Here is a 14,323-nt window from a genome sequence, read left to right on the forward strand (position 1 = left end):
AAACTACTGCACAAAGGCATAAATATTTTCAAACATCTTTGCAGAATGTCTCATGTACCATGGCTCATGTCTGATACATGTTTTATACACAAACAAGCTTAACTGGAAAAAAGATAAACATGCAATCATGGACTTTCAGCAGCACTTTTGGAAGTTCACTACTTAAAATTATCTTATAGACCGAGAGTCAGCAAACTTTTTCTGTAAAGGGTTTTGCAGACTATATTTTAGGCTTTATATATTATATGATCTCATTGAAACTAGGCAATTCTACCATCAACAGCATGAAAGCAGGCATAGACAATATGTAAATCAATGGATGTGGCTGTGTTACAATAAACCTTTATTTACAAAAACAGGCCCTTGGGTCAGTTTGCCAACTCATTCTATAAAAAATCATTTTACCAAGTCTGGCTTTCCTATTAAAATGAGACCATATCTAGAACACATTACTAAACTGGGCTGGGCAACGCTGCTTACCTGTGACCCAATGGTTTCCTGGAAGCAACGGCCAAGCTGCGTCTTAGCAGCCACAGGATAGACATGAGGAATGACTTGCTGATGGGAGTATGTGGAATGTACTGTCTGGGTCTTCTGGACAGGAAGCCCTTGGTATGAGACTTGGGTTTGGCTTGGTTGAGCTTCTTTTACCTTCTGGCCTGTTGGGCCATCAATTCTTGAAACCTGATGTATCTGGACTGAAGCCTCAGGAGGATGCTTCACGTGGATATTGACTATGTTGGGAGGAAAGTTCACTAAAACAGATTGGGAGAAAAACTTGTTAGTCATGAATAATTAACATGGGAGTCAGCATGAAAGTAAATTTTACACGCACATATATATACTTATATGCACGTATACCATACATAGGGTAAATTATGCAAATATAGTGTATATATATTTTTGCTGTACAGCCAAATTCTTAACAAAAGAGTACACTCAAAATAAAAATTAAAATATATAAATTAAGGTTTAAAGAATAAAACTGCAATTATGAAGAGAAATTAAAACCTCTCATAGTAACACATTCATGAGACAAAAATATTTTTTTCAGGAAAGTCATAAAACTATGAAATTCATGCTGCCTGTGGTCACAAGTGGGTACATTTTATCAAATGATAGTAATAAAGACTCAAGAGTTGGACTACTTTCAAATGTCTCACAAAGTTTCTACCATAGAAATTGTAGGATTCACCTTTCTACATCAAAAGAGGAATACAACTTCACAAAGCATAATTCTCTTATCCTTAAACATAGTGTGTACATACCTTTTTTTTTTTTTTTTTTTTGCTAAGGAAGATTCACCCTGGGCTAACATCTGTTGCCAATCTTCCTCTTTTTGCTTGAGGAAGATTCGTCCTGAGCTAACATCTGTGTCAATCTTCCTCTTTTTGTTTTTTTGTATGTGGGTCGCCACCACAGCACGGCTGCTGACGAGTGGTGTAGGTCCACACCTGGGAACCAAACCTGGGCCACCAAAGTGGAGCATGCCAAACTTAAGCACTAGGTCATGGGGTTGGCCCCGTGTGTACACACTTTTGTGCTTCTTATGAAATACACACACAAAATACCAAAGTGTGATATTTTATATCTGTAACAAGATTTAATTTCTGCAGCTTTCAAACAATATTTCATCTTCTGATCCTAAGATTCAGGTTTCAAAGAATAAGAGCCAGTAACACTTCTCTGCCCCCTTTTTAAAAATTGTGCACATATAAGAGATGCCAGGTTTAAAAGAATGAATTCGTCATAGAATTTCTGAGTTCCAAGTGACCTAGTTTACCTTCCTCTACAGATGAATAAATTGAAGTCCAGGGAGGTTAAATGATCATTTAGAGCAACTAAAACCAAGTACTCCTCAACTACAAAATAGACTTGGTATTCATCAGCAAGTACTATGTGATCCACTCGTTTATTAATACTGTAAGGGCCAGAACACCGTCTTGTTCATCCTTCTATTTCCCAGGCTGTGCCAGAACAGTGCCATGTGTGGTTATTAGCTCTTGGTGCTAAGAGCCACCAGAGAAGGATGGGCTCCTTTTTATTCTCTTATTTCCTAGATACCGAATCTCTATGGCCTAGACTGCACTGTAGCCACATAGCTGGGCCTATATTCTGTCCCAACTGCCATCTCAGGCTACAGATCATACACTCCTTCCTGTTCTAATACCAGCCCTGGCCATCTGCATATATTTGCTTCTGTATGGGTTTGGCAGGTTAACAGAGGTCTGATAAATAAGCAAAATCAAAATAATAAGCTTACCTTTGACTCCTTGCTGGCTAGTCATGGTCAGAGGCAAGGTATGTGTCGAGTGGACTACATGCGTTCCCAACGCCTTGCCTGACTGCTGGGAATGCTGATAAAGTTTAGGCACACTGGCACCATGGACCGGGATCTGACAAAGCTTCCCTGTGAAATTTGGAGGGCACTGGCATTTGTCCCTTGAACTGCACTGGCCGCCATTCATACACGGAAGATGGCAAATTACTGAAAGGGAAGAGAGAAAATGTAGAGAGTTGATTAGTTTCTCAAATGCTAAATGACAATCAACCAATGAAACTCCCAAAACACACAGCCCATTACAGCCATCATATTCCCACTAACTTTAGAAATGGTAAACAAAGGAGTAACTATACTATGACAAAAAAGTCTATTATTCACTACCTTTTGCTTTCCATCTTAAATCACTGAACTCTCCAATTGTTTGTGGTTGTTCTCCTCCAACAATGGAAAGAAGAACTCATTGAAAAGAATATATATAAAGTAGCCACTCAAGATTATTATCTCTCACACTGTCCTTTTAAGCGTCTCTTACTTTCTGTAATTACTTGTTTTTCCTATTTAATTACTAGTTTATTAACTGTCTCCCTAGATTAGAAACTCCTTGGGAAAAAGGGTCATGTCTGGCTTAGTGACCTTTATACCCTCAGCACGTAGAACAATGCCTGCACAGAGTGGACATTAATATTTCCTCAAAGAAGAAACAAATGAGAGTGCTAATAATAATATCTGTTGGAAACTTTCTCTGTGTAAGATACTGAACTAAGTGCTACCCAGAATGAAGGAGTAGAACAGTTTGAATCCTGCTTTACAGGAATTTGCAATCTCCTTGGGATAACAAGACCACAGTGAAACCTACAAGTAGCAGAGTGATTAGTAGTTTAAAAATTTAGTTTATTTAGAATACCGAAAGATAAAAGGACATAGGTGAAGAATTTTAAGAGGAGTTTTAACTTCTGGTTAAATTCAGCTTATGGTCAACCTCTTTATCACAAATGAATTCTTCCTATCAGCCTTTGAATGTGATCAGATTTCCACCAGCTTAAAAAATAAAAACCCCTCAACTCCATTTCCTTCCAGCTTCTACCCTCTTTAAATCATCTCCCCCATGGCCAAACTTTTTAAAAGAATTGTCTGTTCACTTCTCAACTCACTACAAACCAGCTTGGGCCAGGTTGTTTTCCTTCTCCCCACCCACATTCTACATAGAAACTACTCTTACTAAGGTCACTAACGGTCTCTATGTTGCAAAATCCAATGGACAGATTTCAGTCTTCCCTTGATTTCCATGACATCTCACTCTCTGTTTTGCTCCTTCCTCTTTGCTCATTCTATCTTAATATCCTTTGCAGACTCTACTCTTTACTTGTCCTTTAAATACTGAGCTGCTTTAAGATTTGGTCTTAAAATCTTCTTTACTAGCTCTACACACTCTTCCTCTATAATTTCACCGTCATATGCTGACGTCACCCAAATTTGTATTTCCTAGCCAAAGCTTTCCGCTGTGCGACAAACTGTCTACTACTGTATATCTCCATGTAGATATTCAACAGGCGTCTCAAACTAAAAATGTCCAAAATTGATCTCAACATCTTCCCCCTAAAATCTGTTATCATTGAGTGGTCCTTAACAGAAACCTGAGTGCTGCTCTACCACTTCACCCATCCAAACGTCAGTCCTGGAAGTCCTCCCCTCTTAACATTCATCAAATATGTCCACTTCTGTCCCATCACAGGGCCCCTGTTCCCTCCTAAACCTCATCACTTATCAATCTCACCTCATTCCCTACAATTCAGCTACACTCACCTTTACTCAGTTCCTCAGTGTGCAGGGCCCTCTCACCCCTCTTGAGCTTTATCCACTCTATGTCCTTGGCCTGGAACACTCTTTCCACTCAGTCCCCCTCATCTAGCCTCCTATTTCTCTTTTAGATTGTTTAAACCTCACTTCTTCCAGAACCATTCTCAATTGCCCCTCATCTACATTTGGTGCCTCTCCTCTGTGGTTCCAGGGACTCTTGTTTGCTGCTCATTATGCCACTTAGCTTACTGCATTATAACTGCCTGATGACTTTCCTGTACGCCTCACTCAACTGGGGCTCTGTGAGATCAGGGACTTTATCTTGTTGTTTTACCCCTAGCATGTAGCTCAGGTTCTAGGAGGAATGCTACAGCTCAAAAAAATACTGGATAAAAGAACGAGCATATTTATGCCTACCACTTTGTCAAATACCATTCTAGGTACCACAGGAGATTCGTGCCAGCCCTTCAAGAATGTAAGAACTAACTGGGGAGATTAGATAATACATGATAACTAAAAATACAGGTCAGCAAATAAGTGACAACTAAACAATATAAAAGATAAATCCTGTGGAACTTCAGAGAAGAGAAAAGTCATTTTTGGGAAGTCAAAATAGACTTTATAGGAGAGATCATTTGGGATAAGTCTTTGAAACTAGGCAAGATTCAGAAAAACAGAAAGGATTGCACCCTAAGAGGACAGTGTACGTAAAGAAGGGGAGACAGGCGTATTTGGGAGACAATGAGAAAGTCTGTCTTGTTGAAACCCTGGGTTCTTGAGGGGAGGGGTGAGGTGATAAACTAGAAGACGTAGACAATGGATAAAGGCCCGATAAGGAGTTTGGATTTTATTCTGTCATTAGTAAGTTATTTTGGAGGCTCCAAGGAGAGAATTAAACAAGGCTGAAAGAGTGATGATGGCATGTGGGATTAGTTGGAATAGGGAGTGACTAAGGTGGAGGAGTCAGTTAGGAGACTATTAAAATAATTGAATTACAAGTTGAAAAACACACAGATTAGGATGGCAACAAGAACTGAAAGAAACTTGAAGTAATATAATGATAGAGGGAGAATCAGTACAACACGCAGATGAGACACAGGAAATAAACAGCAGGCCGATGAAGAGGGGACACTGGAGGAGGAAGGAGAGAGCTGGAAAAAATGACCAAGGTGACCACCTAGAAACTGTGTCCAGGGTCTGACTATGTGGCACATCAAGTCAAAACTGCCCATGATGGAGGGACTGAAATATGCTTTCTCCAGTGCCCGATCTACTCTGAGGTACTGCATAAGAGAAGAAGACTCAAAGCTGACTCCAAGGTTGAGTCAAAGACTTCCTAACTCCCAGTTGAATTATGAACTGAATTTCTAAATCACAGCTTGGCTACAATGGATGGGCTCGATGTACAACGGGAAAGAGAAAGGGAAGGGGAGCCAGGCCAAGATTTAAATGTACTGCAATGAATTTACAACTGGAATTCAGGCACTCCTCACTATGCATGGTTCCAATATGCATGAATTTCAGTTACCACAGTTTAGTTAAATAACACCAGTCCCCCACAACAGCATGGCTCAAACTTCAGTGTATTAACTGTAAGTAATTGCATTAAGTACAAACTTCACTGCTAGCTCTTTGGTCCACAAATCACTAGGTGAACAACAGTGTGTATCATGATCGGTAACCAATCACAACACTTCCTTCCAAGTCCATTGGCAATTGATTCCTGCATATCAGTTAATTAGCTCATGCACAGACAGCAAAGCAGGTAGTTGTTCTGCCTCCTTATCTTGCAGTGATAAACTCACAGGACATTGTACAGAAGTGCATAATCGAAAGGGCCAAAACAAAAAAGAGAGTGCAGCAAAGAAATGAAAAGTGGTAACACTGGAAGTGAAACTGGAAAGTGGTTGTGATAAAAAGATGTCCCAAAGAAGTAACATTAAAGAAACTCTCAGGGGCCGGCCCCATGGCTTAGCGGTTAAGTGCACGCGCTCCGCTACTGGAGGCCCAGGTTCGGATCCCGGGCGTGCACCGACGCACTGCTTCTCCGGCCATGCTGAGGCCGCGTCCCACATACAGCAACTAGAAGGATGTGCAACTATGACATACAACTATCTACTGGGGCTTTGGGGAAAAAAAGGAGGAGGATTGGCAATAGATGTTAGCGCAGAGCCGGTCTTCCTCAGCAAAAAGAGGAGGATTAGCGTGGATGTTAGCTCAGGGCTGACCTTCCTCACAAAAAAATAAATAAATAAATAAATAAACTCTCAGATATTTCACAACTTTGAAAGCACAAAGGGTAAGATGTTGGAAGCCAATCCAAACTTGGAAAGGAGCATGACAATTTACTAAGACAGAGAAAAGATAATCCATATCATAAGTTACACAATGAGAAGAAAGCGAACACGCTCAAACTACTCTTGACAAATTCTACTCAAAGAAATAAAACATTTTCTCACTGTTTCTGACATTTTTAAATTACAGGGCACTAAATAAATATTAACTTTACTATTGTGTTTCATTTCCCTATAAATTTATAAACTACAGTAAAAGTTTTAATGTTTTGACAAAAAATTTTTAAAGGTCATGGAATTGGTAATTTTCCCATTGATTATTAAGATCGTTTTGCACATTTTCAGCTTAAATGGCCATTTTTATGGTCCTGTACTACCATACAAAAAGGACTACCTATAATCTATACTAAAATAACTTCATATATGTAACTATCTTTTTTACAAAGAAACATTAACCAACTGACTTTTACTAGATGTTTCTAGTATCAAGAGAACATTTTGAAATCTAACATGACTTTAATTAGTTTGTTTGTTAGTTTGTTTTTTGAGGAAGATCAGCCCTAAGCTAACATCTGATGCCAATCCTCCTCTTTTATGCTGAGGAAGATTGGCCCTGGGCTAACATTCATGCCCATCTTCCTCTACTTTATATGAGACGCCGCCACAGCATGGCTTAACAAGTGGTGCGTCGGTGCACACCCAGGATCCAAACCTGCAAACCCCGGGCCACTGAAACAGAGCATGCGCACTTAACCGCTGCACCACTGGGCTGGGCCCTAATTAGTTTTGTTTAAATCTACCTGAAACACAAATGTTTCAAGGACTGCAGTAATCTAGGTGGATATAGCAATAATCCCAGACCAGAACTCCAATAACCTTGTGTCTCTCTGGTCATAAAGGAAAAGGTTTCCACTTGACTTATTCCAAGCATTAAAAGGCCACTATCTATAACCATATATGAATGAGAAATAAACTATTCTCCTGTTCCAGCATTTTCTAAAATCTAAATTACAGTATAAAGTTCTTTGCCTCAGCTCAATAAATACACCTTGAATCCTTTGTGGCCGGTGATCTTTTTAAAGCTAAATAGTCTTTTACATCAAAGAAAACAAATTTAAAATCAACCTGCAAACTTAAGGATTTAACTATGAATGATTTCTTTCTCTTTCAAAAGTTCATGCCACTCTCAAAACATCACCTAGAGATATATAGTCTGTGCTGCCAGTGTTCTATAAAACTTCCTCAACACACGAAGAGGAAAAAGAGTAAGTTATCTTTAAGGCTGACTGGAGAAGCTTGTGGTATGCTGGCTGTAAGTCTAGCTACGGCACATATATTTTAGAACATATAACTAAAAGGTGTAACGTAGAATGCTGGCTGAGACATTCCATGACCTTGTCAGCTTGACATTTTGCTGGCCATCACTATAATTCACTAGATTGCATCACATGGTCACTTGGGACCTACTGCAAATAACAAGAGGTATATGAGCCTTCAGCCTGTTATTCCAGAAAGTGTAATTTCTTGACAACCACTCAAAATATCTCATGGTACGACTCTAAAAGGTCAAAATGACCAAAAAGATCCATGCTGTAAAAACAAGTTTTTGAGTTTTGGAGGTTTTGAGTATGTCAAGTGTCTTGGTGCAGTCCACCATTTACTTTGGTCTGTCAAACAACATACAGTACTCAAGAAATTGGGCTGACAGAATAATATTCACATTCTATGCCACAAATTGAAACTTAGTTTAAATTAATAGATTTTTATGACTTGTATACAAATATGGACAAACTGAATTTTCTAAAGATTTGTACTATAAAAAGGTATACTCTATGTCTTTCTTTCCCGTTATCTTAACTAACTATAAAAATACTTCAACTGCTTGTCTCCAAAAGGCACTTAAGAATGTACTCGACTTTCCTGCAGCAACTTCTGGGCCCCTCCACCCACCCCCTTGCTTTCTGTGCCAGCAGACAGACCGGTTCAAGTCATTGTGGCTAAGGCCAAACAGGGAAAAGAGACCTCCATCTGAAGGAAAACCTACATCTGTCATCTCACAGAATACATGCATATGATTTTGATCTGAATAGCTACTTAAATCTTCCCACTTGTCTCTGATTAGAAGAATAATGTTCCCTTAAAGGCATTCAGCATTTTTGTTGATATCCCTTGGAGTGTGAAAAAAAGCTGTAATATTTTTTGAAAGTAAAAGTTATCACTTTATTTCTTCCCCTAAACATACTGAAGGAGAGGAAGACTATTCTCTACCCACTCTGGGTCCTTTCTGGCTGGGCTACAAATTAAACTGACATGAGACCGAATAGCAGGAAGAAATCAAACAAAGCTTTATAACGTGTACATGGGAGAAACCAGGGAAACTGAGTTTCTGGACAAATGGAGAGGTTTTCACCTTAAATAGCATATTCAGGTAGACAAAGGAGGATGCTGGGAGTGGGGGAGTCAGCTATGAGAGATTACCAGAAAGCACAGTAAACAAGAATATGCAGATGTAAGTCCTCACCTTCCGCACTGATAAGAGTTTCTAGAGATAAGGTCATCCGCCCTTCTTCCTGGTACAGAGAGGAGATACCTTTACAAATGGAGATTTCCCTTAAATAGAACTTTGCTAAGAACGGGCTTAGCAAGGACCCTACCAGTCTATCCCTTTTAGGCAGTTTTGGGGAAGGTCAAATGTCCTTCAGAGAAAATAATCAAGGTAAAGAGACATATTTTGAGGTGGCCAATTCTGATTTCCCAGAATACCCACACACTGTCCTCCTTTAAAGGGTACCCTTAAACTCTATTCAGCCAGAAAGTGGGTTAACAGGTTAATACTGTAGCTGTTTAAAGCTTTCGGATAAAAAATATGTTAGATAACAATTAAACGCTGCAAACCATTGCTCACTTTAAGAACTTATCCCACTCTTTAAAAAAAAAAAAAAAACCTGTATGTTTGCATTTTACCTCAGTATGTGTCACCAAAAAAAACAAAAAGCCTGGAGCTGAAAGCCAAGATGGAGGTCACATTCTTCTGAAGCTAGAACAGAGGACCTGAGGAGGCCCAGTCCTACACATGAGCCAAGGAAGGAAGTAGAGAATAGTAGGCATTTACTAAAATCGAGGTTGGAGATTTTTTTTTTAATGGAATGTAGAGATTTACAACTGCTGTGCTCTAAATTTGTCTATAGCCAATTCTTGATTATCCGTCTGCTAACTTACACTGACTCACGGCCCCCACCAAGAAAACATTTGAGATATAGGGGTCCGGAAAAACCTGTTCAAGAAGGTGACATTTAAGCCAAACCTAAAAGGAGAAGAATTCAGTGATGTGAAAAGTTGGCAAGAGGGTGTTTGCAGAAGAAGAAATAACAGGAGCTGAGATCTTGAGGTGAGACACGGCTTATAAAGGCCCAGAAAGGAGGCTGATGTGGCAGGAGAGCAAGAGGCAAGGAGAAAGCGAGCAAAGCTGGGTTTGAGAGACAGACAAGGGCCAGATTTCCCTTTCTTTCCACAAGGATATAGGACAGCCTATAAAAGTACATACAGTGAAACAGAAAAAATATAAATAAAAAGTTAAAACTTAGAACCAGGACATATACGAATCCCAGGAGTCAGAACCAGGGAGAAAGAAAGCACAAGGATCAGTAGGATCCTCTATTGTATACACATGAAACGCGCACTGTAAATTTGCTATGAGTTCCTGGACCTCATTTTACATTTCTGAGTAACTAGCCAGATTCAAGTTAAATTCCAAAAGGTTTACTTTAAAATTCATTAAATATATAACCATTCCATCGGTAAGAGGATTTTTTCTTTAATGTGTGAGAGAAGAGATTGGTGTTCTCGATAATACATGTTCAAGGGAAATACAGAGTCCAAAGAAATCTTGGGGCAAAAGGAAATGCCTTATTATTAAAAGAGCTAAAAATGCCCCCACCACTCTTTCCCTGCCAGACAGAATCTCTGTTTTACTTGCTTTGGCAACTGAGAAGACCGTCTTCATCCCGTCCCCACCTATCAAAACACTCAAGGAAATGCAGATAACAACAAATGCAAAACGTCAACCTTAATACAAACAAAAATTTCAAGAATGTCACTAGTTTTTAATGCTGGTGCACATTAGCAAATGCTCCCATACCAGGACCTGTTTATAATTCAGGAGATACGAAGCCCTACCACACACACCAGAGCTTCCAATTTGGGACGAGGCCATTCATCATCTCAACATTGTTTATGGCTTTCTGTTCATTTATCATCAACCTCACCATAGCTGTGGGCTATCTAATTTGATCTAGTTTTATACTTCGCGTAACCTAAGGAGCTCCACATATTGAGTACATCACAAAATTCCACTTCATACCCTGCATCCATAGAAGCTGCTGGTGTTGCTACCTCAGTATTTCCTACAGCCCAGGGCTCCTTTATCCTTAGGAAAAACAGTAACATTTGCAGGCTGCAGAGTAAACACAAGAATACCAGATACCTTAGGTTGGAGTTATCCTCTAGTAACAACCTTTGAAAACTGGGGCAAATCATTTCACTTTGTGGATTAGGGACCCCATCTGCAAAAGGAGGTGGCCCAATGATACAGTCTACAGGTTCTTTTCTATCCCTGAAATTCTGGTTCTCAGAAGTCTAACCAAGTTAGTAAATACAGTGAAATTCAGATTTCCTCATCTCATTTAATGTGATTGGCAGGAGTTAAATTTTAAAATAAGGAAAAATGTGTACCCAGCTACTTGCACTTGTGTAGAAGGCACTGGGGTTAATCTGGTAAGTGTTGTGCTTTATTTTGATTTTTAATGGATAATCAGACACTGATTCAAATGTAAGTTTCATATGTATTGACAAAGCAGTTAATAAAATGCTCATAGGTTTATAAAAATAAAAAGCTGACTTCATTTGGAGGAATTATATGAACATGCCTAGCTGAGGAAACAATATGGTGCACACTCATAGACAGTGAAATAGGTTTCATAAAAATGATGACATACTTCACCTCTAGAGACCCTACCTTGTACAGTGGTATCACTGCAACCATCTGCAGGGACACAATGCATTTTAGTTATTGTAGCCTGGCATTTTCTTTAACATCACTGCAAAATGCGTTCTCAAAAACCAAGTAATACCACTTAAGCTATATACAATAATATTAAAAATAAGCTTAAAAACTTTTTTTTTCAGCACTATAATTTGCAAACTGTCTCCTGTGGTGTCTCTATAAGCCAAGTTCCTACTCCCACTAAGTTCATTAATATCTGCTTGTTATTTATTCCAGAGCCTCAGGAAAGTACTTGAAATGAATCTAAATTTAGAAGCTTAAAATATTTGCAAAGTCAAAACCTTGACATGCATATCTAACTGGAGAGCACAAAACTGCCCTAAAACCTTCTGACATCATAGCCAGTCCAAATGTTTGCAGCCCTTTCAAGTCCGGCCCAAATATGGCCTCTAAAAAAGAAATTTTGCTCCAAAGAAAAGAGGACGCTGAAGAGGAAGAATCCTAGTGGCATTTGCAAATTTGACGGGAATCTAAAAATTTGTCGTTTATCAATCTGCCTTGTATTATATTTTTTGTTCCTCTTTGTCCTACTGGATTTTGACTACAGTAGTAAAGAGGCCACGGTGTTTTCATTTTTCTGCCATATTTCATAGCACAGCATTTTACAGATAAGAACTCAACAAAAAACTGACATTAATTCCCAAAAGATTCCAGATGGAAAAAAATGCAGCATGTTATCTACACCTCTTTTCACATTCCTCATTTTTTTCTGATGCAGTTTAACTTTAGCATATACCAGAGCAGTTTTCAAACTATGTTCCATAAAGTGCTAAGGTTTCCACAGAGGTGCTAAAAAGGATCTACTAAATAATCTAATTCAACCACCGTATTCTACAGATAAAGAGGGAGCTACAGAGATTGCGTGTGTTTAGGACATCATGGCCATGTAGTGACAGAAATGGGACAAGAACCCAGGTTCCCTAAGTCCTGGGCCAGTGTTCTTTCCCACACAGCTCTTATGATGGAAGGACCAAGAGGTGTCCCCTAGATCTCACCAGTCTCATCCCAAGCACTTTTTTATTCTTCTCCCACAGGTACACATTTTTTATGATTGGTCACGGGTGTGCTAACGGAGCCCTGAATGAGATCAAGGGTTGGCTAGTTGCAGATCAGGTAGACTCATGAACTTCTCCAGGGATCTAAACACGTGAGTTGAAACACGCCAGGGCTTCTTATTTTTTAACAGAAGGATGCAGGAGTTTTCTGGGGCACAGACATCAGAGGAAGAGGAGATGTTGAGTCAAGAACAATGAAATGAAAAAGGTAATGAACAGCATTTGTTGGAGAGCATAGATACAGAGTATTTCCATCACTGCAGAAAGTTCAATTGCACACTTGCTGGTCTGGCACCTGTCCCTTTGAGTTCCAGTGAGGTGAGAAGTGGAGGCTAGAAGCTCAAAAAGTGGTGTCCGCTCATTCATTGAAGGTTTATTGTATGTCTACCATGGCCAAGCACTGTTCTAAGCACTTGGCAAACATCAATAAACAAACTAACAAAAATCCCTGTCCTCTCAGCACCTACCTTCTGTCATCTCACCGTCTTTGTGAGACTCTGGGCACAACTGAAGTCTTGCTTTGGGGCACAAGAGCAGGACAGGGCTGGAGAAAGGGCTGTTCTCTAAGTTCTGCAGGCTACCAAGCACCTCTCTGGCCCTTCCAGGGAGCATGAAGAGACATTAGGCAGGGCACAGAGCTGAGTATTCTAGAGAGAAGGCTTTCACAGGGGGAGAGCTAGGGCTCTCTCCTGGGGCTCCATCTGCAGCGGCCCTCGGAGGGTCTGGCTAGGAAGACCTGGGCAGAAGCTATGTGGTGACTGTAGCTCACCAGCACCGGGTGGGGAGGGGAGCATCCTTGGGGATCCTCAGACACACTTGCAGGGGAGGTAGGGGGATGAAGGCTCTGTGCAAGCAAGCAAAGGTTTGGGGCTAGCATAATTTGGATTTATCATTATATTATCTCTACTCACAAGCTGGTGAAGCCTAGAGGGACATCCAGGTTACAGTTATGATCACTACAGTTCATTGTACTTTTTTGTTACTACATAGCCATCCTACTGTTCCATGTTATGTATTGCTACAGAGCCTTATTAACATTTTTAGTAGCTACATAATATTCCATTAAGTTGACTGTTACATAGCCATTCCTCTATTGGTTTTTTTTTTTTTTTTTAAGATTGTCTGCATTTCTTTTTAATTATTCCAGATAAAGCTGCAAGGAATTTCCATAAGTATATAGTTTTATTCTTCTTAGTAATTATTTTCTCATGCATCCAACTAATATTTATTGATTGCTTAGCAAGTACCAGGCAATGTGCTAGGTGATATAGTGAACAAGAAAAATGTATGAGCCAATTTAACCAATGTAACTGTCTCCTCATGAGGAGGACAGAAGAGCATAGTCATTAAGAGCAACGACCTGGAACCACACCTCCAGGCGGTCTGAATCCCAGTTTTATCATTTATTAGTGCTATGACCTTGGGTAAGTTATGTAACATTTCTCTGCCCCGTTTCTTCACCTGTAACATGAGGATAAAAATTGTGCCCAGCTCATATGGTTGTATGTCTCAAAAGAGGTTATGTATTCAAAGCACTCAGAACTCAATACATGGTAAGCACTCAGCAAATGTTAGCCATCATCACCAACTTCAAGACTAGGGTACAATGGGAACATACAAAAGATGAAACCAAACCACCATATTAGCAAGGAAGGGGCACATATCACAACCAATCAGGCTGTGCACCATGCCGTACATCATTTCATTCACCACTGTTCTCAGAATCTAGGGAGGAGATATTAAACTGCTAAGTACGTCAATAGATAAATCTTCCAAATAGAGTATATTATTAATATCTTGCAGTATATTTATATATCAAATTCACCTCTTG

The 14,323-nt window shown here is 39.6% G+C and overlaps 1 protein-coding gene across 18 annotated transcripts in view; it reads right to left on the reverse strand.

The window, feature by feature from the left end:
• Nucleotides 1-14,323, reverse strand: part of LTBP1 (latent transforming growth factor beta binding protein 1) — a 381,680-nt gene that overhangs the window by 183,368 nt on the left and 183,989 nt on the right. For all 18 annotated transcript variants that reach the window (XM_058551457.1, XM_058551453.1, XM_058551456.1 and 15 more), the window contains 2 exons: nucleotides 2,264-2,488; nucleotides 481-755 (listed from right to left, as the gene is read on the reverse strand). In XM_058551457.1, the coding sequence (XP_058407440.1) occupies nucleotides 481-755; nucleotides 2,264-2,488 (500 nt within the window). The remainder of the gene's footprint in view (nucleotides 1-480; nucleotides 756-2,263; nucleotides 2,489-14,323) is intronic.

This window comes from Diceros bicornis, chromosome 12 (genome assembly GCF_020826845.1).
Source record: "Diceros bicornis minor isolate mBicDic1 chromosome 12, mDicBic1.mat.cur, whole genome shotgun sequence".
In the NCBI taxonomy this organism is placed as follows: domain Eukaryota; kingdom Metazoa; phylum Chordata; class Mammalia; order Perissodactyla; family Rhinocerotidae; genus Diceros; species Diceros bicornis.